This window comes from Heliangelus exortis, chromosome 5 (genome assembly GCF_036169615.1).
Source record: "Heliangelus exortis chromosome 5, bHelExo1.hap1, whole genome shotgun sequence".
NCBI classification, from domain to species: Eukaryota; Metazoa; Chordata; class Aves; order Apodiformes; family Trochilidae; genus Heliangelus; species Heliangelus exortis.
The window spans coordinates 3,047,405-3,074,010 of record NC_092426.1 but is presented as its reverse complement, the minus strand read 5'-3'; the positions used below and the strand labels follow the sequence as shown (position 1 = coordinate 3,074,010).

Here is a 26,606-nt window from a genome sequence, read left to right as displayed (position 1 = left end):
TGAGCTGCATTCATGCCATTTCCTTCAAAAAAGAAGGAAAAGGCATCAGAAATCTTAGAAGGAAAAGTAGAAGTGTTGTGGGTCTTGGAGAAAAGTAGAGCCTCTCAGTACCATGCAGTGATTATAATTGTTTGTGACTGTCATGAAAACTGTGAATGTTTGTTTCTCACACTCTTTGTATGTGGTTTGGCTTTTTCAATAAACTAAAAATAACCTTTTAGGATCAGAGCAGGCCTGGTAAAAGGCCAGTTATGTCAGAGAAGGAATGGAGGGTCTATGCTACATGATGTTTTGCTTGCCATTTTTTTTAGTGATGTGTGCATCTTTAATTTTATTTTGTAAATTATTTTATTTTTTTGTAAATTATTTTTACTGCACCTTTTTTGCCTGAGTACCAGAATGTAATGAGACTTTACACATAGGATACAACAAGGAGAAGCTGTACAGAACATGTGATAAAGGCAGCCAGGAAACATCTTTGAACTCTGCAGCTGTTGATGTTGTGCAAATTTGTTTCAGAAAGTGGGAGTAGATCTTAGAGGAGCCATTAGTGATTGCAGAAAGCTCAAAAGCACTTGTCACTTGGTCTTTCTCTGCCAGTGCTAAAGCAAGTAGTGATTATACTTTTCCTGACTTCAGTGACTGTGGAACAAGACTTCTGAAAACTGCACCCTAGATTTCCAATGTAAATACACATGGTGGGTTTTAGAGTTCATCTTGCCATCCCATTTATTTCTTTAGCTCCTGGGGATACTGTAAATTATGAGGATTCATTTTGACACACAGAGATGTTTGCCTTTTGACTTCCTTGGATTTTGTTTTTCTATAATTGGGTCCAAATGAAAATGCCTGAAACCAAACTGTTTACTATTAAACTTTTTCCCCACTCCTATCACACATGGAGCTCAAGCTTGTTAAAGGTGACTAAGTGTAACTACTGTCTGCAGCAGGAAGAAAGCACTTCTGCCTTTTATTCTTGTGACTGTAATTTAGAAATTATTTTGTATTTATTTTTCTTCCAAACCATGTCCAGATGTGGTAATGAATGTGCTTGAATTAAAAAATTAGGTGCTTGTATAACAAACAGTGACACTGATGAAGTGAGAGGTGGTGAAGTACAATATAAAAATGACAGCAATGTGAAGCAGCCCAGTTTAATTAAGAGCAATATCCTTTTTAATGGCTTTGCATTTATTTTTTAAATAAAAAAAAATTAAGTTTAAACATCCACAGCTGCACCTCAGCTTTCCATACCAGAACTTTAGTGTTGCTCAAAAAAAGGACAAGGCTGGGCCACATTATTCACTCAGCTACTTGTGTGATGTGGCAGGGGGTTGTGCAGAAACTAACTGATTTGTTTTAAAATCTCTGGGGAAAAAAAAAAAAAAAAAAAAAAAAAAGAAGGCAGAAAAGGTTTTCAGGGTTTTCAGACAGTTTCTGCCTTCTCTGGTCTTTAGCCCTGACTGGTTGGAGGCAATTCCAGCTTTTAGCATTTTATAGATGCTTTGCTCTAAATTGATTTTGACTTGAGCATAGGCAAATTCTGGTAGGAGAGAATCACCCCATGCTTCATTCTTGGCAGGTGGATGAAGGTACCAAGGATTGAAAAAAAAAAAAACCAGGTGCCTACCTTAAGAACTATTTAATTTTAAACTGTTTGCCCTGTGGAATGGCCTGTTCTGGAGGTGTTGAGCTCTCAAACACCTGAGCTGGGAGGACATTTGCCCTGGCAGTGCACACACAGGTGCACATCCCCAGCTCCTCTGTGGGTTTTGGGCTGTGAACATAGAAATAAGTGCAGGCTTTCTGTTCCTCAGTTATTCCCCAGTTGTTTTGACACAAGGTGAGTTTCTTTGGACTCAGTGAGCTCAGATTCCTCAAGGCTTTAGGAATTCATTTATGTTTACATCTTCATTTTTCATATTTAAACTCTTTAGAGGGACTTTTTCCCCTTCTGTATTCATCTGTTTTTGTGGAACTGAAGGTTTCTGGTTTAGAAACTGATTTCCTCAGCTGAAGGAAGTACTTTCTCAATCCCTCTCCCATCCCCTCTGCTTCTCTCCTTGGTTTTCCATGGCTTGATCATTCCTGTTTGGCATCAGGCTGTCTTCCATCTACAGTGGGGTTGTGAATTCCATACTGTAGGAATCCATCATATATTCCTGAAAAACATTTCATTTCTAGTCTCTGGCTACAAAGGAAACCAAAACTTGGTCTCATTTCCATGGGCTTGGTTTAAATCCCAAACTGGAGAGCTGAGCAGTGTGTGGAACACTTTAGGGCTTTAGGCAGCAGGGGAGGATGCACCTATGGAGATGCCTGCTAGGAAAAGTTTGTGTTGTCAGTGTCAGAGAGGTACTTCATGTGACAACAAAAAGTTTGGTCCAGAGGAAGATTCCTTGTCCCTTGGTTTTGTAGGAGACTTTTCATCTTCTCTGCCTGTCATTCAGAGATGCAGTAGCCACACTCAGATCTCAGGGAAGCTCAGCAACATCCTCACCTGGGGCTGTGGAGTGAATCTGCAGGTGTAGAAAGGATCCAAAAGGTAGAGGAAAGAGCACAAAGAGCATTCCCCTGGGCCAGAGCCTCATCTGATCTCTCATTCCCCTTCCCCTGTCACTTCTGACATGCCCTGGTGACTTCCTGACACTCTGTGACATCTCTTGGTATGAACAGCTGCTGAGCTGTCAAGTTGAGCACCTCTGCAGCATGCAAGAGGTTCATAGGACATCCCCATTTGTTCTGAAAATCAGGTAAATCATGGTGTCTCCTCATCTTCAGGAAAACAGAACTTTCTTTTCCCATGTTGAATTTCAAAGCAGCAATTGCAGCCCTTGTTATCACAGGGTGGTTTGAGTTGGAAGGGCCCTTGAAGATCAACTTTATCCCATGCCTGGAAAGCACAGTTTTCATATTTATTTTTTTTTAGGATGCTTACTTTCAAACTGCTATCAAATACTCTCCAAAGACACTTTTTTTGTTGTTCTCTGCCTCACCATTAACACACCCTGGGACAGTCAGCAGCAGAAGCTCCTTTTGGTTGGGCTCTTGAGAAGCTCTTAAGGATCTCTTCACAGTCTTTGGTGCAGTGTTGGCCCTAATGAAGAGGTTTGCAGGGTTTGGTTATTTACCTAAAGAATATCTCCTGTACATAATGACCCTATCTCTGCCTAGATTTCCATGCCCACAGGGTTTGTGGATCCCTGGGACCCATCTCCACCAGACAGCTCCCCTCTCAGATGGGTTCCTGCCATGCCCATCAGCAAGGTTTGAACCATTTTTCTCTCCCCAAATCCTGTCATTGCTGGGGCAGATGCTGGTGTGAGGATAGAGAGCACACAGCCAGAGCCATCAAGTGGGTGTCACTCCTGTTTTGAAGGGATATTCTTGCACACCAAGAGGGTCTGGAGCTTAGGGTGACAGATTTTCTCTTATTAGGGGATTTCCACTGGTGGAGATCACACCCAGCATCTGAGGATGCTCAGACATCCAGGGTCTATATAAATTTAAAAAAAGAGACAACATCTCACCCCACTCCAGGAAGGGGGTGGTTTGGTCTGTGGAACAAATGCCATGATCCACAGGTGGACTTCTTTAAACAGTGCATCCCATGGGATTTCCAAACAGGGTTTTAATGTGTGTCATTGACCCAGCTGACTCCTGTTAATTTCTAAAGCAGTGTGTCCACTGGTTGGTAAAACAGAGACACCCTGGAAGTGTCATCCAGACTTCTGCAAAGTACTGCACTAGAGTGCTTGGTGCCTTTTAAATACCCTGCAGCTCCTGGTTTTCAGTGCTTGGGGTTTTTCCACTGCTGGTTTGGACTTTGCTCTGGAGTCTGCACATGGACAGGCAGGCACTCAAAAGCAAAGTAGTGAATGCCTTGGTAGGCAAAATTGAAGGGTGTAAAATAAAATGTAATAATGTTGATTAAAATTCCAAATGGTAGCATCTTGCTGGCAAAGAGGTAGAGGCTCTGGAAGGTGTTGTCCATGAGCATGTTCTGGATCCTGGCACTTCCCTAAAAAACCCTGATATTTTGTGCTTGAAGGAAAACTGAGAAGCAAGAACAAACACACTTATTAACATATTTTTTATTATTATTCTGGGTAGAAAGGGAAGGTATATAATCCATGTGCTGTAAAAAGATACCTGGGCTTGGATGCAATGTGTCAGCAACTCAGAGAGGTAAATTAGTCTGGTGTCAAGAGATGAGGGATTAGGAAGCTACTGAAGGTTACTGGTTGTTTCATCTGGTGCTTTTGTTAGCAGCAGTAGGTAGACCAATATATAATGTTGAATTTTTCATTTGCAGTTCCTCAATGCTTGAGTAGATTTTGATGTGTCCTTCAGCATAATGTGGTTTTGAAGAACACCATGAGAGTTAAAGTTAGAGATTTGCTCTTCTCAAGTGAGAACAAATCATGCAGGGTAGGGGAAATTCTGTATATTCTTCACATTAGAGAAGGTGAACTTGATTCCAGAAAGAGTTTGAGGATCTCTTCTTCTTCCAGTGGAAATGAGGAACTCAGCCATAGCTCTCTCCATCTCTTCCTCTGCATTCTTTGGACATTGGGCACGTTGCTCTCCAAAGGATTCAAGCTTCCACCCCTCCTCTCTCAGCTTCCCCAGGAACACACTCTGAGAGGGATTTTACAGGCTGCAGATGGAGCAGCTCTTGAAGACCTGCTAAACAATGCATAAAATTCTACATTGGTCCTAGAATTGGAGATGGAGGAGACATCTGCAAGGAGGTCCCTTGCCACTCACCTCCATGCCTGCCCCAGGACATCAGTCTCTGGTTCGTTGTCTCCAAGCCTGAAAGAGGAAATTTTGCTGGGATTTTCCTTTCCTTCTCCAGCTCCAAATTGAGACTTCTGGACATGGACTCAAACCCTGGGCCTACAGAGGTGTTTATGAAAACATTTTCATTGAGTTCTCACTAGATTTCTTCTTGCTCTGGCCAGCCATGAACCTAAGGTGATGTTTCTGCTCTTCAAAGCCTGGCTGATTTCTTTTCCTGTTCTTGTTCTGCCAGAGTAAAACAGCAATATAATTCCAGCTATTTTTTTGTGAACCCATTGTTTTCAATGGATGTAAGGGGTAATCATTTTCTAGTCCCCTTGCTTCTTACAGACTTCATTTCATTTTTCATCAGACAATGTCAGGGCTATCTGCCTTGGCAGAGAAACAAAAATACTACAGGTGAAATGTCATGATGTGGAGCTTAACATGGGGCTGGTTTCTGCTGTAGCAGAGCTAAAATATGAAATTTATATGAAATCTGAAATTCTTTCTCAGAAGTTTTGAGGGGAATACACAGAATTCCTTTGAGTGGCTTCAAGGAGGGGACAGGTTCGAGCTCCACCTGTTACAGGAAAAAAAAAAACAACCCCAAAACAACCCCTCTGGGTGTTTTCCACTCTTTAGCAAGACTGATGACAGTTAAATAACACTTCTTTTTTTTTTTTTGTCACAGGGCTGTTGCTGTTAGCTCTCCATATGTTGTGTATCCCACGTTAGATGAGACCTAAGAAGCAGATTTCCAGACATAGGTGAAATGAGAGTTCCAAATCAGACAGCTCTAAACTTTAGTGAGAGGCTCTGGTTTGCACGATAACCTGCTGCTCCCTGACCATCAGGCAGTGTGTCAGGGGTTGGTCCTGGAGCTCAATGAGCTCCAAATCTGGAAAACACCATAACTGCACAATAAAACCCCCACGTAGAGCTCTTAGTGGTTTTTGAAAGAGCAGGCTTCTGTTCTGTGCCAGAAATGACTCATTCAGAGGTTTTTCTCATTGAACTGCATTTCCAGCTCCTAGATATTTCTGAAGGGATGGAAATTCAGTGGAGACTTCTAGTAATGGAGCCTTGAAAGCCTCTGGGTTGCTTTAGTGGACTCAGTCAAAACCAGGGATCTCTGTCTGGGACACAGAAGAGAGAAAATAGAGGTGAAATTGGGTTTTTCTAGCAAGAATGCACAAGGCAGCCACCTGGTCATCACACCAACTTGCAGTATTTCAAGATGCATTGCCCAGCCCTCCCTGCTGTTTGTTTTCAGCTAAGGGAATATTTTTGGAAACCTACCATCCCTTAAATAAGGTTGGGAAGGAGGAGAGTGCTGTGAAATGTCCTCAGAGGTGGTCTCCAAACTGCTTCTTTTAATGCAATCCTAAATATAAAAAACTTTCCAAGGTAAGAAGTAACACATATTTAGGTATCCTGGAGCTCTAGATTTTAACTTATGTGTAAATGACTCTTCTCTCTCTGTGTTTGAAGAGGCTTTTTTTTTTTTTTTTTAATCTAAATTAAATGTTGTTCCTTTTTGCTGCAGCTATTCATAGTCTAAAGTTGAGTCGCAACCATGTGGACTGGCACAGTGTGGATGAAGTTTATCTTTACAGTGATGCAACAACATCTAAAATTGCAAGAACTGTTACACAAAAGTTGGGGTTTTCCAAAGGTAATATTTTCTCAGAGTATGTAAAGACTATTTTAAATATTTGGTATTTGAAGTTTGTTAAGTTGAAAGCTAAAAGGAGATTTCAAGTTTGAAGTTGAAATGTGTGGTGAGCTCAATTTTCCCAGTTTTACAGGGGAATACATGAGGGTCCTTAGGTTGTTGTTTGTACCTGTAACTAGATGTAGGCTAGGACATATTTTAATTACATATTATATTATGATTATCAATGCAGCAGTGAGCATTGCATAGTAAGTGCATGAAAATAGGATGGTATCAGAGTCTAGCAGGTACAATATAAGAATTATTTCCCTTTGCAACCTTATCTTCCCTGCTGTGTACTTGCATACTGTGATTCATTCCTTAAATACCTGATCAGACTTTTCCCTTTCACCACCTCTTGCTTGGTTTCAGTTCATTAAACAGATGGATGAACTGAGAGGAGGGCTGTAATGTTTAGGCAGAAATTGTTTCCAGTAGGAATCCAGGCTCATTTAAGCTCAAAAGTATCAGTTAGAAAGCCAGCAAGGCTGAGGTGGGTAGAAGAGAGGGTGGTCACAACCAAAAGGCAGATTATTGCCAACCTAGAGAACTGGAACTTGGCCTCTCTGTCGTGGTGCTCCTCTGCACTGCTGGACAACTGCAAAACCAAGAATATTCACCTCTGTTTTGTGCCTTAGTGTTTGAAGAGACAAGATCAGGTACTGGGTTTGGCTTTAATCTCCATGCCTCTGTTCTGTAATTAATGCCCTCTTACCCTACAGGGATCTTGGGTGGATATTTTATGTTTGCCAAGAACTAATACAATGCTTCAGTTCCAGAAGAAATGGAAGTATTCTGTATCCAGAACATGATTTACATAGTGTGTAATAAATAATAACTAAGATCTGTCCTAAACAATTTTGGGGGGAGAAATATCCAGTAGAAGCTCACTTTATAAACAAAACCTCTCCTGTGTAAAAACTACCCTTAGTGGGTTTGTGCTGTTTTCCTTAAAACAAACCAATCAAAGGTTGGACTGGATGATCCATGATGATCCTTTCCAACCTGAATTATTCCATAATTCAACAATTCAGTTTTTTTGTTTGCCCTGGGTGGATGATTTTTGGTTTGGCCACTGGACTGGAGAACAAGTGGGGAAATCTGAGGTTGCAATTCAAGTTTTCCTTTCAAAATAAAAAGTTGTAAAGCTTTGCAACCAGCTCTCTCACCTGGGTCAGAAAAGGAATGAGGTTTTCCAGTTTTGTGGCCAGATCATTGCCATGATCCTTCCAGGCTGTGGGAGTAAAGTGGGGATGTAAATAAGTTCAACAATGGAGATACACAGAAGTAGGGTACTGGGCTGTGAAAGAGGATGGACAATTCTTCAACTGTTTTCTAGCAAAGTTGTTTTTCAGAACCTCTCTGAAATCAGTTGTCTTCCCAGTGGCCTTTTAATACATTGACCCATACCATTAATATCACCTCGTGGCTCAGATCTCTCTGGATTTAAAATTGCAGATATTTCAGAATACATGCTGTCCCTTTATGTATAATTTGTATTTTCAAAATACTTGAATATATTGGTCTGAGACAAGTCAAGCTTCTGTCAACAAATGAGACCATTGCACTTCATAACTGATCTAGGATAATGTTTTTTCTGCAGCTTCAAGTAGTGGGACAAGGCTACATAGAGGCTATGTAGAAGAAGCTACGTTAGAAGACAAGCCACCCCAAACTAGTCACATTGTCTTTGTTGTGCATGGTATTGGGCAGAAAATGGACCAAGGAAGGATCATCAAAAATACAGCTATGTGAGTGCTTTGTAATATTTGCAGTACCTACTCTGGCCTGAATGTAAGGCTGACATTATAAATGCCAGCAGACCCTTTGCTTTAAGCTGCATCTTTTCCTGTTTCCTTCTCCTCTTCCCCTGAGTCTTTAGTTTTGATATTGTGGTTACTGCTTTCTGTGTTCCTTTGGATGGATGGGCTTAGGGAGAGCAGCTGCAAGGCAGAAGAGCAAAGATGTATTCAACACTTGGGGGTTCCAGGGGGCTGGCTTGTGAATTTCCAGCAGCTCTGGTCAGTAACTTTGCTGAGGGAAGGGGGGAAAATTTTTACACTTGGTGAAAATGGGGGGGCCACAAAGATAATCTGAAGGCTGGAGCACCTCTTCTGTGAGGACAAGCTGAGAAAGTTGGGGGTTTTCAGGCTGGAGAAGAGAAGCTGCAATGGGGAGACCTTAGAGCACCTTCCAGTGCCTGAAGGGGCTCCAGGAAAGCTGGGGAGGGACTGGGGACAAGGGCAGGGAGGGATGGGGTCAGGGGGAAGGGCTTGAAACCCCTTCCAAGTGAAGGGCTGCATCCCCTGCTCCAGGGCCCCTGCTTGGTGCTGGGTTTTTGAGGAGAATGAGGTCTCCATCCCATCCAGCTCTGGAAGGAGATGGTGATGCATCTTACATAGCATGGGGATGAGGGGGGGGATGTTTTTCAAGTGGAAGAGGGGAGATTTAGGTTAGACATTAGGAAGAAATTCTTTAGTGTGAGGGTGGTGAGAGCCTGGAACAGGTTGCCCAGGGAGGTTGGGGATGCTTTCTGTGTTAGAAGATAAACCACCCCAAACTTGTCCCATTGTGTTTGTTGTGCATGGTATTAGGTAGAAAATAAACCAAGGAAGGATCAGAAAGAAGAAACTGAAAGGTTGTGATGACAGGATTGGGGGGGACAAGATGGTGTTATGGAATGCTTCATTAGCTGAGAGGCATTAAGTACAGTTCTGGAGTGCACAGATGGTTGAGTATGTGTGTCCCAACCAGTTCCATCTCCCATCAAAACTGACAGAAATAGTGACACAGCCAGTGATTCCTGCAAAAATGTGTTTAAAGCTGGGACTGCTGCTTTCCTGGCAAGAGCTTTGTGAACTTCCAGTTAAATCCAGTATGGCTGCATAGGCCAGGGCTCAGATGCCATCATCATGCTGTGTCCCATCAGGTTCCCAGGTTCCTCTGGCTCATTGTTCCCCTCCAGTGTCCTCTGGTGTGGGAGAACAGACCTCTTGTTTCTGCTGCTCTGTCATTTGTCACCTCAAAGCAGAAACCCTCTGCTCCCCACTCCCCTTCTTTGGGCACCTCACTGCTCTTTTACTTGGGTTAAGGGCAAGCAATGGAAACCAAAGAGAAAAAGGATCTCCAACCCTTGAGAAAAAGGTGAAATTATTCACCAAAAATACATGTAAAAACCTATATGTTTGTAGGAGGCTGGAAATGCAAATACCCTAAATAGAAGTTGCTCTTTTAACAGCCTTGAGGAATAAATCTTCCACCACGGAATCATTCATTTTCCTACTTTTTCTTTCTCTTTGTATCCCATTTTCCACAGAACATATGTACAGGGGTTATATGAGTGGATTAATTTCAGCTCATGGTGCACAGGCATTCATTTGATAAGAAGTCCTGCTTTAACTGGCAGCACATTATGGGAAATCTTTTAGATAAAAGGGAAACAAGACTTTTTGTGCTTCAGTAAATCTTGCTTATATCCTCAAGGAGTATCAGGCAGTATTGCATAGACTTTTAAAATGCCAATTATTTGCATAAATAGTGTATTCTGTATGAAATCTGCAAATGAAAGCATCATTTTAGATTGAAGTCCCTCTTTTTTTTTTGTTTTGGGTGTTTTTTTGTGGTTTTTTTGGTTTTGGTTTGTTTTTTTACAGCTTAAAACTTCTCAGTGAGGAAGATCCCATATGTTCTAGGATGAAATTTTAGAAGAAATGTCTGGCAGGCCAGCACAGTGGCAGCTCTCACAAGCCATACCAGCACTTTCTGTTAGCACTTTCATCTATGATATCTGCATGTGATTTTTGTTTTATTATTACATTCTTTTGCACGAGGGACACAGGGAGGCAAAAGCCTTTTGAAAAATAAGGTGGGTAAGGAGAAATTTTTTTTACTGTTCACACTTTAAAGTAGAAGGTAAGGGAAAAAGACCTCAGTGTTGTTTTCCTTTTAAATCCATGTTTTTTAGCAGGAAACCTGCAGGTGCAGCCACACTACATCTGTAACTTAAGCCTTTCAAAAAAGGCATCCACAAAAAAAAAAAATCTCTTCTCTTTCTCAGTTTATCTTTGCTATATACATTTATTGCTATTTCTTTTGGGGTTTGTTCTGCTTTGGCATAAATATTTTGTATTTATTTCAACCTGTGTGAGAGCAACACTTCAGCTCATAACACAAAAACCTCACCTCACTTACACAAGTAGTCCTAAAAGAAATAAAAGAGAAAGAAAAGAGCAAAAATAGATGTTATAACCCAGACATGAAATACTCTCTAAGCCAGGCCAGTCAGAGACCCTACCAGAGCCCTTTTGGTGTGCTCTGTCCTCTGGTTACCCCTGGACAAGAAATGGATTTCAGCTGATGTGATGCATTTGCATCATTAGGCAGATCCTGTTGGTTACAGAGGTGGAAACAGAACTCTGCTTCCAGGGTAATTGAAAATTATGTGCACTCATTTCATTAAGGAATGGAGTTGAGTCTCATCATTACCATGCTCAGATGCTGTGGTCACAGGGAGCCCTGTAAGTAGCTAAATGGAAAAGCTCCATTTTCTGGAGGCTTGAATGAACAAATCTTTGGTAAATGTGCCATGATTTTGTTTCTGCCCAGTGTAGTTAAACACATTTATTATCTAAATGTAGCTGGGCAGCTGGTACAACAAGCTGCTCCTGTCAGTGCTGATCCTAACTGCACAATTCCTTGTCTGGGAAGAGACATTTCCACCTCCAGGCTGGAGCAGTGATTCAGCTGATCTAATGTGAGGGGAATAATGAGCTGGGAGCCTCCTCAGCAGCAGAGGGATGGAAGCAAGAACAGTCTATTCCCTGGTTTTTTGTAATGTAAACAAAGATATAGCATACTCTACTTAATTAGGAAGGGTTTTTTAATTGCTATCAGGTGCAGTATCCTGACATTTCTAGGTTTCTTACAGGGTACAATGTTAAAAAAATCATTTTTGAGATATCTTTTTTTATTTTACTGTATGCACTTTCATACTGTTATTGGGAATATTCTGTCACAGAAGCCTCATCTCCAATTCTGTTGAACTTCTAGGTTGAGGGAGGTCCTTATGCATATTAAATAGACTTAATCAGAGAATTACAGAAAGGATTGGCTTGGAATTGATCTTAAAAACCAGTTCCAGCCCCCCTGCATGGGCAGGGACACCTCCCACTAGACCAGTTTGCTCCAGGCCCCATCCAACCTGGGCTGAGACACTGCCAGGGATGGGGCAGCCACAGCTTCTCTGGGAAACCTGGCACAGGGGCTCAGCACCCTCACACCAAACTATTTCTTCCTCACATCTCACCTCAATCTCCCCTCTTTCAGTTTGAAACTGATCCCCCTTGTAGTTTCACTCCATGCCCTTGCAAAAAAAAAGGACTTGAGCTTCTTTTTCCATGCATGTTTTCAATCTCCTTTAAAAAAAACCAAAAAAACAAAAAACAAAACCAGAAACCAGGTGTCTTACCTGACTTAAAAGGTCAGATCTTTAGGCTGCCCCCCTCAAGTTCATCATCTCCTGTGCTTGAAAACAGAATGAAGTGTTTCCAAAACTGCTGTAATGTTGTGACACTTCTTGGCTGCTCTTACCCTGAAGCTGGGATCTGTTTGCCTGAATCTCCTGTTTTGATTCACAAAATTCTATTTGCCTGTGCTGCTGCTTGAGGCACAAAAATTGCTGTCTCCACAAGCAACATCATCTTGGTATTCCATAATCACCAATTACATTTTTATTGCAGGTCCCATTAGAAAGCATTTTAATTGTGGATTATCATTATCATAATTACTTCAGGACAGTTATTTGGGTACATTTCCAGTGCAAGCAAACCCTTACAGAGTGAAGAGCCTCTCAGAGACCTTTCAGTGGGTGAAATATGTGCTGCTGGAATCCTAAACCAAGATTTCCTGGAAAATTTCCTGTCATTTTTAGCTTTTTCAGATATTTGGTAGTTTGGATTATTTTCCATTTAAAAGCTTGCACTGCATTAAGTAAATATTAGGTGCTTGTTTTCCATTCTTCAGTGCTGGTAATAATTCTGAAATTAAATATCCAAGTGATAAAAATTGTCTTACAAGGTTCAAATGGAGCTTGTCTTGCAAGCTAAATGAGAAGTTCAGCCCAAGATGTAAAAGGTGATACTTAGGGCATGAAATACTTCCATAAGAGCTCATTTGGGGTATATTTATTAATTATCTAACATATGGCTGCATATTGGATGGAAGCTTGAACAGCTTGTCTAGGACTTGCTGGTATCTCTAGACTTGTTCTTGCTCCTGTTCTCATCCTCCCCCTTACTTCTGCCCACCTTTCCCAGCACCACTGTCTCAGATCCCTGCAGATGGTCCAAAAAACTGGAATCCCATCTGGAAAGTGGGAATGAGCAGCAAACAGGCAGGGGGTGACAACAGGAAGAGTCAATGCCTCATCTGCTGTATGCCAGAGCCAGCACCTCCCCCAGGGACAACCTTGGCACCAGCTGGAAAGTAGTGGGCTGGGAGGCACCTGGATGGGTTTGGAGCACCTGGATCTCTGCAGGCTGCTCTCAGGGATCCTGGAATCAACCAACCAAGCAGCTTCAGTCCCTTTGCTCAAGCAGGGCACCATTATTCTTGCAAAGGATGAAGCCTGAGTCACCACCAGGCTTTACTTGGGTTACTTCCTAGAATTTAGAATCCTAGAATTGGCTGGGTTGGAAGGGACCTCAGAGCTCATCAAGTCCAACCCTTGATCCACTCCCGCTGCAGTTCCCAGCCCATGGCACTGAGTGCCACATCCAGGCTCTTTTGAAATATCTCCAGGGATGGAGAATCCACCCCTTCCCTGGGCAGCCCATTCCAATGTCTGATCACCCTCTCCAGAAAGAAATTCTTTCTAATGTCCAACCTAAACCTCCCCTGGCACAACTTGAGACCTCTTGTGCCCTCTTGTCTTGCTGAGAGTTGCCTGGGAACAGAGCCCAACCCCCCCCTGGCTCCAACCTCCTTTCAGGGAGTTGGAGAGAGTGATGAGGTCTCCCCTGAGCCTCCTCTTCTCCAGCCTCAACACCCCCAGCTCCCTCAGCCTCTCCTCATAGGATCTGTGCTCGAGATCAGTCTTTCTTCAGAAGTGAGTCTGCCTGTGTCCTAGAGCTGCAATCTTCATGGGTTTTGGTCTGAGAGCAGATGGATCCCTGGAGAGAAGTGGCAGGAGGTGACTGGTGTCTTGCAGGTGCTCTTTGAAATCTGCCTGGAGTGAGGTTTGTTTGCATCTCTGTGGAGCAGCCAAACTTTTTCAGTTTCCTTTTCATTTCCCCTGGCTTGAGCAGATTTTATTCCTCCTGCCCACTGCTCTCACTTTGTCTTCCCAAATTGAAGCCAGCCCTGCTTTTCCTCACTAACTCCTGGGATTATTGCCTCGAAAAGGCAATGAGTGCTCTCCTCCATCTGAGGGAGCTCCAGAGTGCTGAAAGCAGCTTGGGAATGGTTTAGAGCATCATTTACCTGTTGCAAGGCAAAAAAGCAGGAATGGAGCCACACAGTTTTGCAGCAAAGGTTTAGGTTTTCTCGTGGGGACAGCCCCATTGCCCTGTCTCTTAGAGTTCAGAATAAAATTGACTGCTGTAATGCATTTCAAATTAAAGACCATTCCCTCTTTCTTGGCTTTAAACCAAGACTGAAGAGAGTCTGCAAAGATGACTTGGGTGTAAAATAAGTAATGTCTTCAAGCTTTCAGGCATTTTGTTCTGTTACCAGTTATTAAGGTCATTTTATAAAATTAATCTACTAGTTGAAGCTGATTTGTTTGCAGCTCTTCAGGTTTTAATGTGGTATTTGTGAATGCTCCATGAAAGTAAAATTAGTAATGTAACACAGCAGTAATCATACATATGCTAATATATCTCTGGAATATTTTTGTTAAATCAAGTATGTATGCCTGTGAAAATACCATTTTATTACTTATTATTTTAATCAGAGAAAGGCAGCCAAGCACCTATTGTCTGTAGTGAGTCTCAAAGTGTCTATTTTCAGACCATTACTTTTTACATGGAAAGCAGCAAAATGCTTTCTAAGGTGTGCATTGGATCTGCACCTGTGTGTTTGGGGTTTTTTTCTTAGAAAAATACTAAATTTGAGTTGTTACATCTGTTTTGATGTATAGGTTTAAATCATTGCTGCTCTGGGGTCAGTATTTCAACATCCATTTGTACTGGAAAGAAGTCTCTGCCTGTTCAAATGGGGATTTATTACTTCAGTTGGTGTTACTTCAGGAAGGGAGTAGATGCCCTTGCCATCTAATAAAATAGCTCAAAATATTTATTGTAAAAAAGCCAGGATGGGGAAAAAAAAAAAAAAAGACTTTCTAGCAGAACAGGTAGCTAGGTCTGTGTATAGCAGGTTTATATTCTGGGGGTCTGCATGTGTGCACAACCAGGTTGCTTGGCAGTTACACCACAGGTTTTATGACTATTTATATTATAAAATTGCTGCTTAAAATCATAGAATTGGCGGGGTTGGAAGGGACCTCAGAGCTCATCAAGTCCAACCCTTGATCCACTCCCACTGCAGTTCCCAGCCCATGGCACTGAGTGCCACATCCAGGCTCTTTTGAAATATCTCCAGGGATGGAGAATCCACCCCTTCCCTGGGCAGCCCATTCCAATGGCTGAGCACCCTCTCCAGAAAGAAATTCTTTCTAATGTCCAACCTAAACCTCCCCTGGCACAACTTGAGACCTCTTGTGCCCTCTTGTCTTGCTGAGAATTGCCTGGGAAAAGAGCCCAACCCCCCCCTGGCTCCAACCTCCTTTCAGGGAGTTGTAGAGAGTGATGAGGTCTCCCCTGAGCCTCCTCTTCTCCAGCCTCAACACCCCCAGCTCCCTCAGCCCTTCCTCACAGCACTTGTGCTGGATCCCTTCACAGCCTCCTTGCTCTTCTCTGGACCTGCTCCAGGACCTCAATCTCCTTCCTGAGCTGAGGGGCCCAGAACTGGACACAGGACTCAAGCTGTGGCCTCCCCAGGGCTGAGCACAGGGGCAGAATCCCTTCCCTGGACCTGCTGGCCACGCTGTTCCTGAGCCAGCCCAGGATGCCATTGGCCTTCTTGGCTACCTGGGCACACTGCTGGCTCCTGTTCAGCTTCCTGGCAATCCAGACTCCCAGGTCCCTTTCTGCCACTCTGTGCCCAGCCTGGAGCTCCCCATGGGGTTGTTGTGCCATTGTTGCAGTGCCATTCACTGCACAGGAGCTGAGTTTCACTGGGAATGGCTCTGCTGCTGTGTCTTTATGCCTCCATGGTTCTTGTCACCAGGAGACTGGGTTGATGTTGCCCCTGTAAAGTAACAAGAGAATAATTGCACCTCTGATGGTATTTGGAGAGTAACAGTGAACTGGATTACCTGAAAGTTTAGTGGAAAGGGAAAAAAAATGTTTTCATAACTGCATAGTTTGCAAACTGAAAAAAAAAAAAAATAAAAAAATTCACTAGTTTGTAGTATCACAGGAAGGAGCACACTTGAAAAAGCGAGAAATGCAATTGCTGCCCACGTGATTTGACATCAGTGAAGCAGCAGATAACAAAAACTGGTTTCAACAGAGCTTTTGTGCACTCCTACCAGAATATATTTTGCATGGCACAAGGGAGAAGCACAGAATTTTGTGGTTTTTTCATGCACCCCAGTGCTTTTGAATGTTTGTCTGTGATCCATTCTAGCAGCAGTTTGGGACTGTCCTGCTGGCCCATGGCCAACCTCAGCTGACGTGTGGGGGAACCCTCCAGATCCAAATAAAATTAGGTTTTGCATTTCACAGAACTTTGGGTAAGGACACAAAGCTGGCACAGCTTTTCGGAGGGAGACTTGAAGCTTTTCCCACAAGCTTTGGCAGAATCCCTTGGCAGCAGCTTTTTCTGAACTCATACATCTAGTTTTAGAAAGGAGACTTTTAGTTAAAATGCCTCTCTTTCAGTTTGTGAGTAGCTCCAAGTAAGACCTGGACCCTTTTGAGCAGGAACAAACCCTGTGGCTGTCACATTTGGAGACAGGGATGTCAGTAGCTCCAATAGTTTTTTCCTCATCATTTTTACAGCTGCTACTGATGTGTAAATAGTCTGGATGGGTTTTTCTGCAGTATTAGAATCAAGTTGCTTGCTGGTTCCTACACTTAAAAGAACTGTGTAGAATTCTGTGCTTTATTCATACAACAGTTCAATGCTTTTACTCCTTTGAAGCCTGGAAGTTTTTGTTTGCTGCTTGGCTGGTTTCCTGCTAAATTTACTGTTTCAGAGTTCATTTTAGCTGGCCACAGTCCTTCTTCATGCAGGGAAGGTTAAACTGGTTTGAAAATAACCAAAGAATTGTTAGCATTTCCAAATGACATTAATTTAGTTTTTAGGTCCCTCCATTTCCTTGTTCTAATAATCATCTGATTTTGTATAGACAAGTGTGTTTCTCTCTTGTTTTGGTTACTCAGGGACTCCAGGAATGTTAAGGTATTTATCTTCTTGATAATCTTGAAATTCTGTGTGGCTGAAGTTGGGTTCTCAAATAATTGTGTCATTAGAAGCATGTTGTGTGGGCTGGGTTGTTCTGTGCTTTGCAAGGCTGGGGCAGTTCAGACCTTAAATTAACCCTGATTTAAGCAGATCCATTTGCTGGTTTATTTTTTTTTTTTCTCATCATGAGAAGGACATTCAGCTTTACTTAAATTTTTGCCATTTTATTAGATTAGAGACCAGGAGATTAGAAGTGGAAGCAAAGCAGGCTTCAAAAATAGAGATGCTGATTAGCTGCATTTCTTGGCTATTTGGTCAGGCCATCAGTAAGTGCTTTGGAAGAAAGGGTGTAAAGGATGCTCCCTTTTTCCCCATTTTCCATCCCTTTCTTATATATATATTCCAGAAATCACTTACATATTCAAGTGCCTCAGGGGGTTAAATTTATTAACCACATTTGGAGTGACAGAAGTACAGCTGGGAGATGAATGTCATCATAGCAGAAAGCATTAAAAGGGGGTTGCTTTAAAAATTGAGGGAAAAAAAGAACAGCTTGAAACTCTGGGGCTTTGCCTTCGAAATAAAAACCCCTCTGATGCTTGGAACTGGGAACCAGCTGCTAGAAACCCAGCACTGGTCCCCTCCAGTCAGATTTAGTCCTCAAAAATTCCATTACCATTGAGATCTGAGATTAGTGTCAAGGAAAATATAACTGTCCCAGCTTGGTTGCTGAATGTGTTTGATAGAACACATGGATATTTCACTGTCTTGAGTAATTTTGTGCTGGTTTTCACCTTTTGCTGATCAGCCTTTCACACAATGCCAGTAAAGGAGCATTTTTGAAAGAATCTAACATGCCACTGCTCCCCTTCTCCCCCAGACAACAGAGAGGATCAGATATACTTTGATTTTTAGGTCTTTGATGTTTCCTGCATCCCTTGAGGGAGGTGCCTTGATGTTTGTGGTCAGATCTGCTTTAAAAAGGAAGAGTATTTTAAAAGGACAGTCAGCCTGTCCACTTGCTACTACAAGTTGCAACACCAATGAGTAATTCTGTTTCTCCCTCTGAAACCTCTCAAACCTTCCCATTTGAGATGCAAAATTAAAGCAAAGCTCTGACTTTTCAAGTAATATTTTTAATAATTGTCTTTGCTGTTTAAAAGCACTAAATTGTCTTCCTTACATACTGGCTTAAATAGTTGATTTCAGAGGATTCAAGATTTCAAGGCAGTGGTAAAATTCTTAATCTTCAGTCACATTCTACCCCAAACCCACCAGACTTAACAGGTATCTTTCAGCTGAATTTAGGTGATTTACATTAAGCCCATACTATAACACATTTACAGCTTTTCAGACTCTTTCTTTTGAGCATGTAGTGCACCAAATTTTTCATTTGATAAGAATTTCAGCACTTTATAACAAAAGCATGAGGTGGGGTCATTACCTCTGTTAGTCAGCACGCATTGCTATGCCTGAACAGTGGAAATGTGAGAAATGTGTTGTTGACTTCATTCCATAAGAGCACTAATCATACTGTTCTCTCAAAAATCAAAACCAAGATCAATCAAAAATCAAAATCAAGATTTTGTTCTCTCAAAATCAACCTGTTCTCTCTCTCCTTTTTTATTTTTTTTAATAGGATGCGAGATACTGCGAGAAAAATAGAAGAAAAATATTTCTCCAATCTTGCAACACATGTTGAGTTTCTCCCAGTTGAATGGAGATCAAAACTTACCCTTGATGGAGGTAGGTGACTTCATTTATTAGTTTTCTTCCAGTAGTCTGCAAATTTGTCCTCAGAAGTTGCAGGCTGTGTGTGCCTTGTTTGGATTGAGCTGTTCTACTGCATGTGACTCAAGTCTCTGGTTTTTTGCTTGGTTTTTGTTTTGCAGACACTGTGGACACCATTACTCCAGATAAAGTTCGAGGTTTAAGGGACATGCTGAACAGCAGTGCAATGGATATCATGTATTACACAAGCCCCCTGTACAGAGATGAAGTAAGTGTGGTTTGATGTGATTTTTATTAGAGCAGAGCATAGAGGCTGAAAAAAAGTGGACTTAGGAGTAGGAGCAAAGTTGCCTTCTGAGAGACACAGTGTGAAGAAGTCTACCAACGAGTTGCAGGTGTGTAGTGGTCATGCATAGTAATCAAAATACAGAGTTTTAAGAGTAAGAGGGGTAGAGAAATAGCAAAATATACCATCAGCCTTATTTATTTAGAAAAGAAATGCCTGTCTAAAATGAGTCTGTATCAGCATCTTAGAAATGGGAAGGTTTTTTACAGCGTTTTCATGCATCTGCGTATTTAGAGAAATGGGAGTCCATAGAGCTGGAATTCTTCATTTCTTGCAAAATCTGGGGATGTTTGTTGTTATCATTGGTGTTGGATGGGATGGCAGCATGTGTGAACATGCCCAAACCAGTTTTAGTCCCTTTGGGTACACTTGCCTTGCAGGAAAAGCAGGACAGCACTCAGTTACCTGTTTGTTAGGAGACTGTGCATAGAGCAGAAGCTCCCTTCTTACCTTGCCACATCTGTGTAGGGAGCTTTAGTTTGTGTAACCCCATTAATCAGAGGGTAGAAGCCTTGAATAAATGATAAATGAGCCTGTAAAACATGTACAGCACATCACCCCAAGAGCACCTTTCCTCAGGCTTCCAGGAAACCCCTGTGGAGGTTTAAGGGTTAGAGAATCACAGAATCATTTTGATTGGAAAAGAACTTGAAGGTGATTGAGTCCAACCCTCACCCCACCAGTGCCAAGGCCACCCCTGCCCCATGTCCCTCATCCCCACATCTCCAGGGCTCTGAAACCCCTCCAGGGATGATGGGGACTCCAGCCCTACCCTGGGCAGCCTGGGCCAGGCCCTGACAACCCTTTCCAGGGAGAAATTCTTCCCCAGCTCCAACCTAAACCTCCCCTGGCACAACTTGAGGCTCTTTCCTCTTGTTCTATAACTTGCTTCTTGGTAGAAGAGACTGAGACCTACCTTGTTACCACCTCCTTCCAGGAGGATTCCTTCTGTAGGAATTACAGGAATTCTTTCTGTATTGATTACAGTATGTATTGAATAAGGGTAATATTTTTCAGCCTTGGTGCTCTGTGCATGGGGGAGAGAGGAGAGACATTCAAAGTTGAGCAGAGGCTTTGATGCAACCTTTCATTAAAATATGTATAAGTCCTTCAGACTGTCAGTATAATTTTAAGCCCTAGACTACCTAATAATACTCCTTTTTTCTGGTAACATCAATGGTGGTGAGATTACTATGAGCCTTTGAAGCTTCCAACACTAGCAGGAGGTGCACAGAAAGCTGTAACTGGGTGCTCAATATGCAGAGTTCATTGCTCAGAACTCCTGGGTTCTCCACTCTCTGTCACCTTTCTCTGTTTGTTGTGGATCTGAGGCCAGAATGAACTTCTATGGCAAGCAATGAAAACTACACTGGCAGCATTAAAAATAGATTTTTTTTTTTAGACTGCATTAGAGTTTGGTATTTCTGTGAGCATCTTATGCCTGTGAGTGAGGTTCAGGTATGTTGGCCAACAGGGCATGAAAAACTGCATTTATTGCTCAGTAGGGCTGTAGTTTTGCAGGTATGTGTGACAAATAAAATGTGTGCTGTGGCTGAGCTTAAATCTGATTACAAAAGAGTTAAGTTGTTTTGGTTTTTTTTAACTGAATCAAGTGACTTTGCTTGGAATGTTTGCTCCAATGCACAAGCTCATCATACCTTGCTGTAATCAGATGGCACTGATAAATCTTTTCACTTTCTCAAAGCAAAGGTGTACAGTTCAAATTGTGAATATTTGTCCCAAAAAGAAAGTGCTAGCACAAATGAGACATTAAAACCTTGAAGAACAGGTTTCTGAGATTGAGATTTGGGTTGGACTCAAGATGTTTGTGCTGCAGGTTTTGTTCTTGCTCATTCAGCTGCAGAGTTCCCATTCTGCCTTTGGGTTGTCAGGGTTCTGACTTCTTGTTTGACTCAGCTCATTTGGTTGGAAGTTGTGTAAAGCTCATGGTCATTAAGTAGGTTTTGTATAAATTTTCACCCTTTTTTGGCCTTTACCTACAGAAAGGAAATTTGCTTTGCTTTGGGGTTTGGTTTGGTGTTTTGGTTTTTTTCCTCTACTCTTCCTTATCCCATTTTATTTTCTTGTGACCTAACTTTGTAGAGTTTAAACACCATAAAATCAAGTTGAGCTTTCTTCTGGAAACTATTGGATTTTTCCCATGTTCACTGTAGAGCTTTTTCTTTTATGGCACTTTGTTTTGAGTGTTCATTCCAGCTCAGACACGAGCCTTGTCTTCCAGGTATTCACATCAGCACACATGGCTCTGGATCACTCTACCTGCTCCCCATTTCATCATGCTGAGATCTTTCTTTGTGTGCTGTGGGCATCTTTAATGCTTTCCATCCACAAGTTCTGAAAGTATCTCATAAGGAGTTCAATAAACTTTGCTGTGAAACACATGGAACAGCAGGGATTTCAGCCTAGAGAAGAGTAAAGCTGCTCTTCACAACACTCAACAATCCCAGAATCCCAGACTGGTTTGAGGTGGGAAAAGACTTTTTTCCCTTAAAGAGCAAAGCCATTTCCAATATGTGCATTGTTAAAATCTCTTTCTCATCAGGAAAGTGAAACCAAATTATTTCTCATCATAAGCAGGGAATGGGTCTCAATGCTCTGTGTCACAGATTGATCTTAATGAGCTGATGATGGCACCTCAGTGAGCAACCATTTGAAAACTGCCTGTTAATTTTTTATTAACCCTTTATAAACTTCAGATATGATGTGTGACCAAGAGAACTCAGTTTTCCTTTCATAAACCTCAGTGGCACTTTATGGGTTGTGAGCTGTGCCCAGGGGGAAGCTCAGGGATTTCAGCTCTTTCTACTGGGAAATGAAACCCTGCAGGTGAAGGGAAATAATTGGTAAATGGGATTATCTTCATGGCAGGTCTTCTAGAGATATTCAAGGACCAGAGACATTGAAATCACCTCTTGATCAAGGGTTTGGCTGTTTTCTGTGAACCATGCACTGCTCTGACAACAAAAAGCAGCAGAATCCCAGTGCAGCCAATCCCAGACTGCAGAATCCCAGACTGATTTGGGTTGGAAGGGACCTTAAAAATCATTTATTCCCACCCCCCTGCCATGGTCAGGGACACCTCCCACCAGCCCAGGTTGCTCCAAGCCCCATCCAACCTGGGCTGAGACACTGCCAGGGATGGGGCAGCCACAGCTTCTCTGGGAAACCTGGCACAGGGGCTCAGCACCCTCACAACAAACTATTTCTTCCTCACATCTCACCTCAATCTCCCCTCTTTCAGTTTGAAACTGATCCCCCTCGTAGTTTCACTCCATGCCCTTGCAAAAAAAAAAACCCAAAAACCTTTGATGTGAGTTTTCTTTCTACTTCCAAGGATTTTCCCCACATCTGTAAAAAATAATGTACCTTCTTAAATAATGTAATAGAAATTCTTTATAGCTTCTGACCACTCTTTAAACAACTCCTTAGTGGATTTGCAAGCAGGTAGCCACTATCTTCTTACAGGAGTCAGCAGCTTTGTCAGATCAGCTTTCATGTGGGATGGCAGAGAGGTGTTTCAGAGGCAGCTGGCTTGTTCCAGGAGCATGGTGGGTGACCCCCTCTCTGCTTTCAACTATTGTTTCTTCTGCAGCCCAGTAGAAAAATATCCAAAAGGTGCTTCTGACTTCTGACATGTCATGCAATACCAGAGAGGTATTAATAATTCAGTGCAGCCCCATGAACATCTCAGACAGTCTGGTCTCAGAGTTTGCTCAGGAGGATGTCTGCTGCCAACAGATTCAGCTCTGGCTCCATGTGCATCGTGCTGGGCCTCATCTGGGCAGTGATCCACACTGAGCAGAACAGAATCCCTCTCTAAATACCACACAGATCATAAGGAAAAGCAATAAATGGGTATTTTGATGCACACCTGCCTGTTTCTAAATGAATGAGCCTTTCACTTTTTTATCCTGATCTTGGTAACATCATTGTGGGTTTTAGTGTCTGCAGTGGGTGACTTGGTTTCACATCTGTGTCACTGTAGCTTCATATTTCTTTAATAATAAATGGCTGTAAGGGAGATTAAAAAGACTTAATTGATGGCTAGTAAATGGAGTGTTGTCACCTTCATTATATTGTTAAGTGTTTATTTTACTGATTTTCACTGTAGTTATTTGGAAGCTAATTGTGATTATGTCAATTATTGATGTACATCTTGGCAGCAAATACCTTTGGTAAAGGATAGATATTATTTACACTCCTCATCCCAAGATCTCTAAAAATGTAGTGCAACTATTGCAACAGCCTTAGAAGATGAGTAGGAGATGTTTATGCATGACTTCTGAAGAGCAGGGAAACACAGTGGGTATTGAACTTTTCCTTCAGATGAGGTCAGGAAATGAAGAATACAGGAGCTGGGATGTGGTGGCTGTGGGCTTGGTGGTGCTGGAGGTGTGTGAGAGGTTTTAGAAGGCATGGAGGAATGCAGTTCCTGTTGGTGCTTTGCTGTTGTACACATATTAAAAAGGAGAATTAACCATGATACTACTGAAATTCAGGGCATGTATGAACTTAAACTGGAGCTTTCATTTCTTTTTTGATATGAGGTTTTGCAATGGAAATGTCCTTCTCTTACCCACTTCTTCAGCAATAAAAGGCTTGTGTATGGTTGAAAACAAGAGGGATGTGAAGCTGGAAATTTTTCACTGAGGTTATTTCAACGCTGTTTTTTCTTATTCTTATTGAACCAAGGAGCTGCTTGGCAACACTTTCATGGGTTGCTTAACTCATTTTATTGCCCTTGAATGTATTCTCAACTTTATGAAAGAGATGGGTTGCTGGATCTGAACTTAAACTTAGTCTTGAACACCGTGGCTTGGTTAGAAATGGGTTAGACTCAGCTTTCCAGTAGGAAGAGTCACAAAGAGATGCAGCCATTCCTGTTTGTTCACACAACTAAGTATCCTTCTGGCCTCTCAGCTGTTGTTGTGACACTCTTCTGGCATCCACCAGTGATGCCATCAGGGAGTGTGACAACTGTTGTGTTCCAGAGGGTCAGCAGTCTCCCCATCTCTGCGTTGGGTGCTGGCATGTTCATGGGAAGCAAACACTCCTTGTCTTTGCTTTCGTGATCCTTTACACAACCCATCCTTCAGCTGTGCATCCTTTGTTGACTTTTAAGCACCTTCTTCTACCTCCAGTTGGCTCACACACCTTTTTACTGCCTGCTGGCTGAATTTCAAGTGAGTTTGCACTTTGTCTTGAAGTTCTCTTGACATTTGGAGGGAGCTGCTCGCAAAACTTACATCTCCTTAAAATTCCTTGCCCATGAAGACTACAAAAACAGTCCTGCTATTCAAGCTGGAGGGCTGCAGGGGTCAGGTTTCCTGCACTCCCTTTTCATACGTAGCTATCTGGTGGGTTGGTTTTTCTTTTGGGCTTCAAGCTGTTCATGGGAGAAGATCATCCAGCAGGTGAGGGTCCTGTGGAGATGGCAGAGAGAAAGACCTTCTGAATCTTACAGCAGGAGAACAGTCAGCTGAGAGTGGTCTCAGAAGAAGAAAATCAGCCCAAGAGGAGGACAGGTTTGCCTGTGACAGATCAAAGAGGCTGGGACTGGAGTGCTGTATCCACATTTTGGCAGCAAACATGTCACTGAGGATTTGAGCAAGAGCAATATGAGCTCTGCATTACTTCTCCATGCAGGGTGCCAGCCCAGGGGTGTCATGCTCCTTGTGTTGTTGGAAAAACAAAACAAAACAACCTCCAATTTCTTCAATATTGAAGGTAAAATATCATTTTCTACCCTGGAACTTCTGGTATGCACTGAAAAGCTCCTTTGCCCCCAGCCATCTGCCTGCTAAAATGGGCAAGGGCTGAAGTTCTTCCTTCTGCCTGGACCTCCTTGGTGTGGGTCCAGGAGGTGTTGGGCCACTATGCACACAGCCAGCTTCCTTCTGCTCTGCAAGAAAACAGACCTGCTTATTTACACTGCTGTCTCACAAGGCTTCCTTTGCATCAGAGGAGGAATGAGCAGCTGTTTTGAGTGCTGGTGCCTGAGATTTAGAGGTCTGGGTTTTTTCCAGCTCAGCACAGGCTGCTCTGATGTTCTGCACACAAAGGCTTCAGCCAAGACAGCAGCTCTGGGTGTTTCACTGCTCACATGGTTACTTGCTCCCCATCCTGATCCAAGAGTTCAGGCTTACCCAATCCCCAAGAGATGATGAAAGACATTGATCCTTCTGCCTTTATTACCAGCCTGGCCACAGCTCCTTCTTCTGCCTGAGATGACAGTGACATCTCTGCTCTGACTCAGATTCCCATCCCTTCCTGCCAGGATTCCTGAATGAGGGGACTGGGATGTTATTTTTTGACTTCTTGGAAACCATACACCGAGCAGGCATGTAACTGGAAAGGAGAGGGGATTTCTTTTTTGGCCTTTTTTGGTCCAGCAATGCTGCTCTTTGGTTGGCTGTCTGGCTTTTGGCTTCTTCCCCTGAAATTTCCCTACTGTCACACCAGCTCTCCATGAACATGCAGAACTGTTCCTTGTTCTGCCTTTAATTTGGTTTGTGAAGGCTGTGGAGCATTTAACCTCAGTTTGTCAGAATATAAGCTGATGACTTGCTGAGCAACTTGATCCTGTGGGTTTTCTGTTTATTGGCAAAGCTTCAGCTGAGAAAGGGAGCTTCAGGCACCTGGTAATCCATTTCCTTTTCATGAAGCAAAAATGAAACACGTTTTCAGAAGAGCTTCACAAGGGAGCAGCACCTGTACCACATCTGCTCAGTTGTTTGATGGGTTTTTTCCTCTATTTACTCTTTTACTGAGCTCTTTAACTGTTGGAAATCAAGTTCTCCCTCTGGGACCAGACTACAACATGTAGGAAACTCATCCATTTCTTGGATGCTGTTCTGTCAGACTGTCAAAGGCTGTGTCTCCAGTGCCTGTGCTTCTGCCAGTACTGAGCAGGTCTGAAAATGTATTAGGACATAAGGACTCTTTCCCCAGCCTGAAAATTGCAGGATGCTTTGTGTGCCTGATTGTGACTTGCCATAAAATTAATCATGGAAATTTGATTGCCTTGAAGGCATTGCAGAAGCATTGCAAGTCCCTTCTTTATTTGTGTTTCATTTTCTCTGGGTACCTGATGAGTATTTGCAATGCTACGAGGCTTGCAGCATTTTAATTCTGCATTAAACTTGTGCACTGATCTGCCAAATGTTCTTAGGAAACTTTTTTTCCCCCTAAAAATCAGAACAGGAAGAAAGGACTTCTCTGGGGAAGAAAATAGCAAGAGTGGAGAAATTTCTGGACCTTCCGTTCACATCATGCAGTGTCCTCAGGCAGCTGCTGAAATGCTGCTGTGGTTGAAAGGTCAGCTGGGAGGAAGGGATTTGATGTGGCTATTTTTTTTTTTAAGAAATTACAAGTGTTGCCTTTGTTGGGTTGGTTTGATCTGTCCAGTAACAGGCACATAAATGTGCTGCACTAAACTGGCCCTCCTGGGAGAGCAGAGGGTGATGGAGCAAGCAGCAGATCAGCAGTCAGTGCAGCTGCACAGGGGGAAAAAAAACCCTGACTGGGTCAGCTCCTGCC

General features: G+C 42.6%; 1 protein-coding gene across 4 annotated transcripts in view; it reads left to right on the top strand.

Annotated features, from left to right (window-relative positions):
• The window catches only part of DDHD1 (DDHD domain containing 1), a 71,136-nt gene that overhangs the window by 24,762 nt on the left and 19,768 nt on the right, over positions 1–26,606 (top strand). For all 4 annotated transcript variants that reach the window (XM_071745174.1, XM_071745175.1, XM_071745176.1 and 1 more), the window contains 4 exons: positions 6,335–6,463; positions 8,106–8,253; positions 18,609–18,715; positions 18,862–18,968. In XM_071745174.1, coding sequence (XP_071601275.1) covers positions 6,335–6,463; positions 8,106–8,253; positions 18,609–18,715; positions 18,862–18,968 — 491 coding nt within the window. The remainder of the gene's footprint in view (positions 1–6,334; positions 6,464–8,105; positions 8,254–18,608; positions 18,716–18,861; positions 18,969–26,606) is intronic.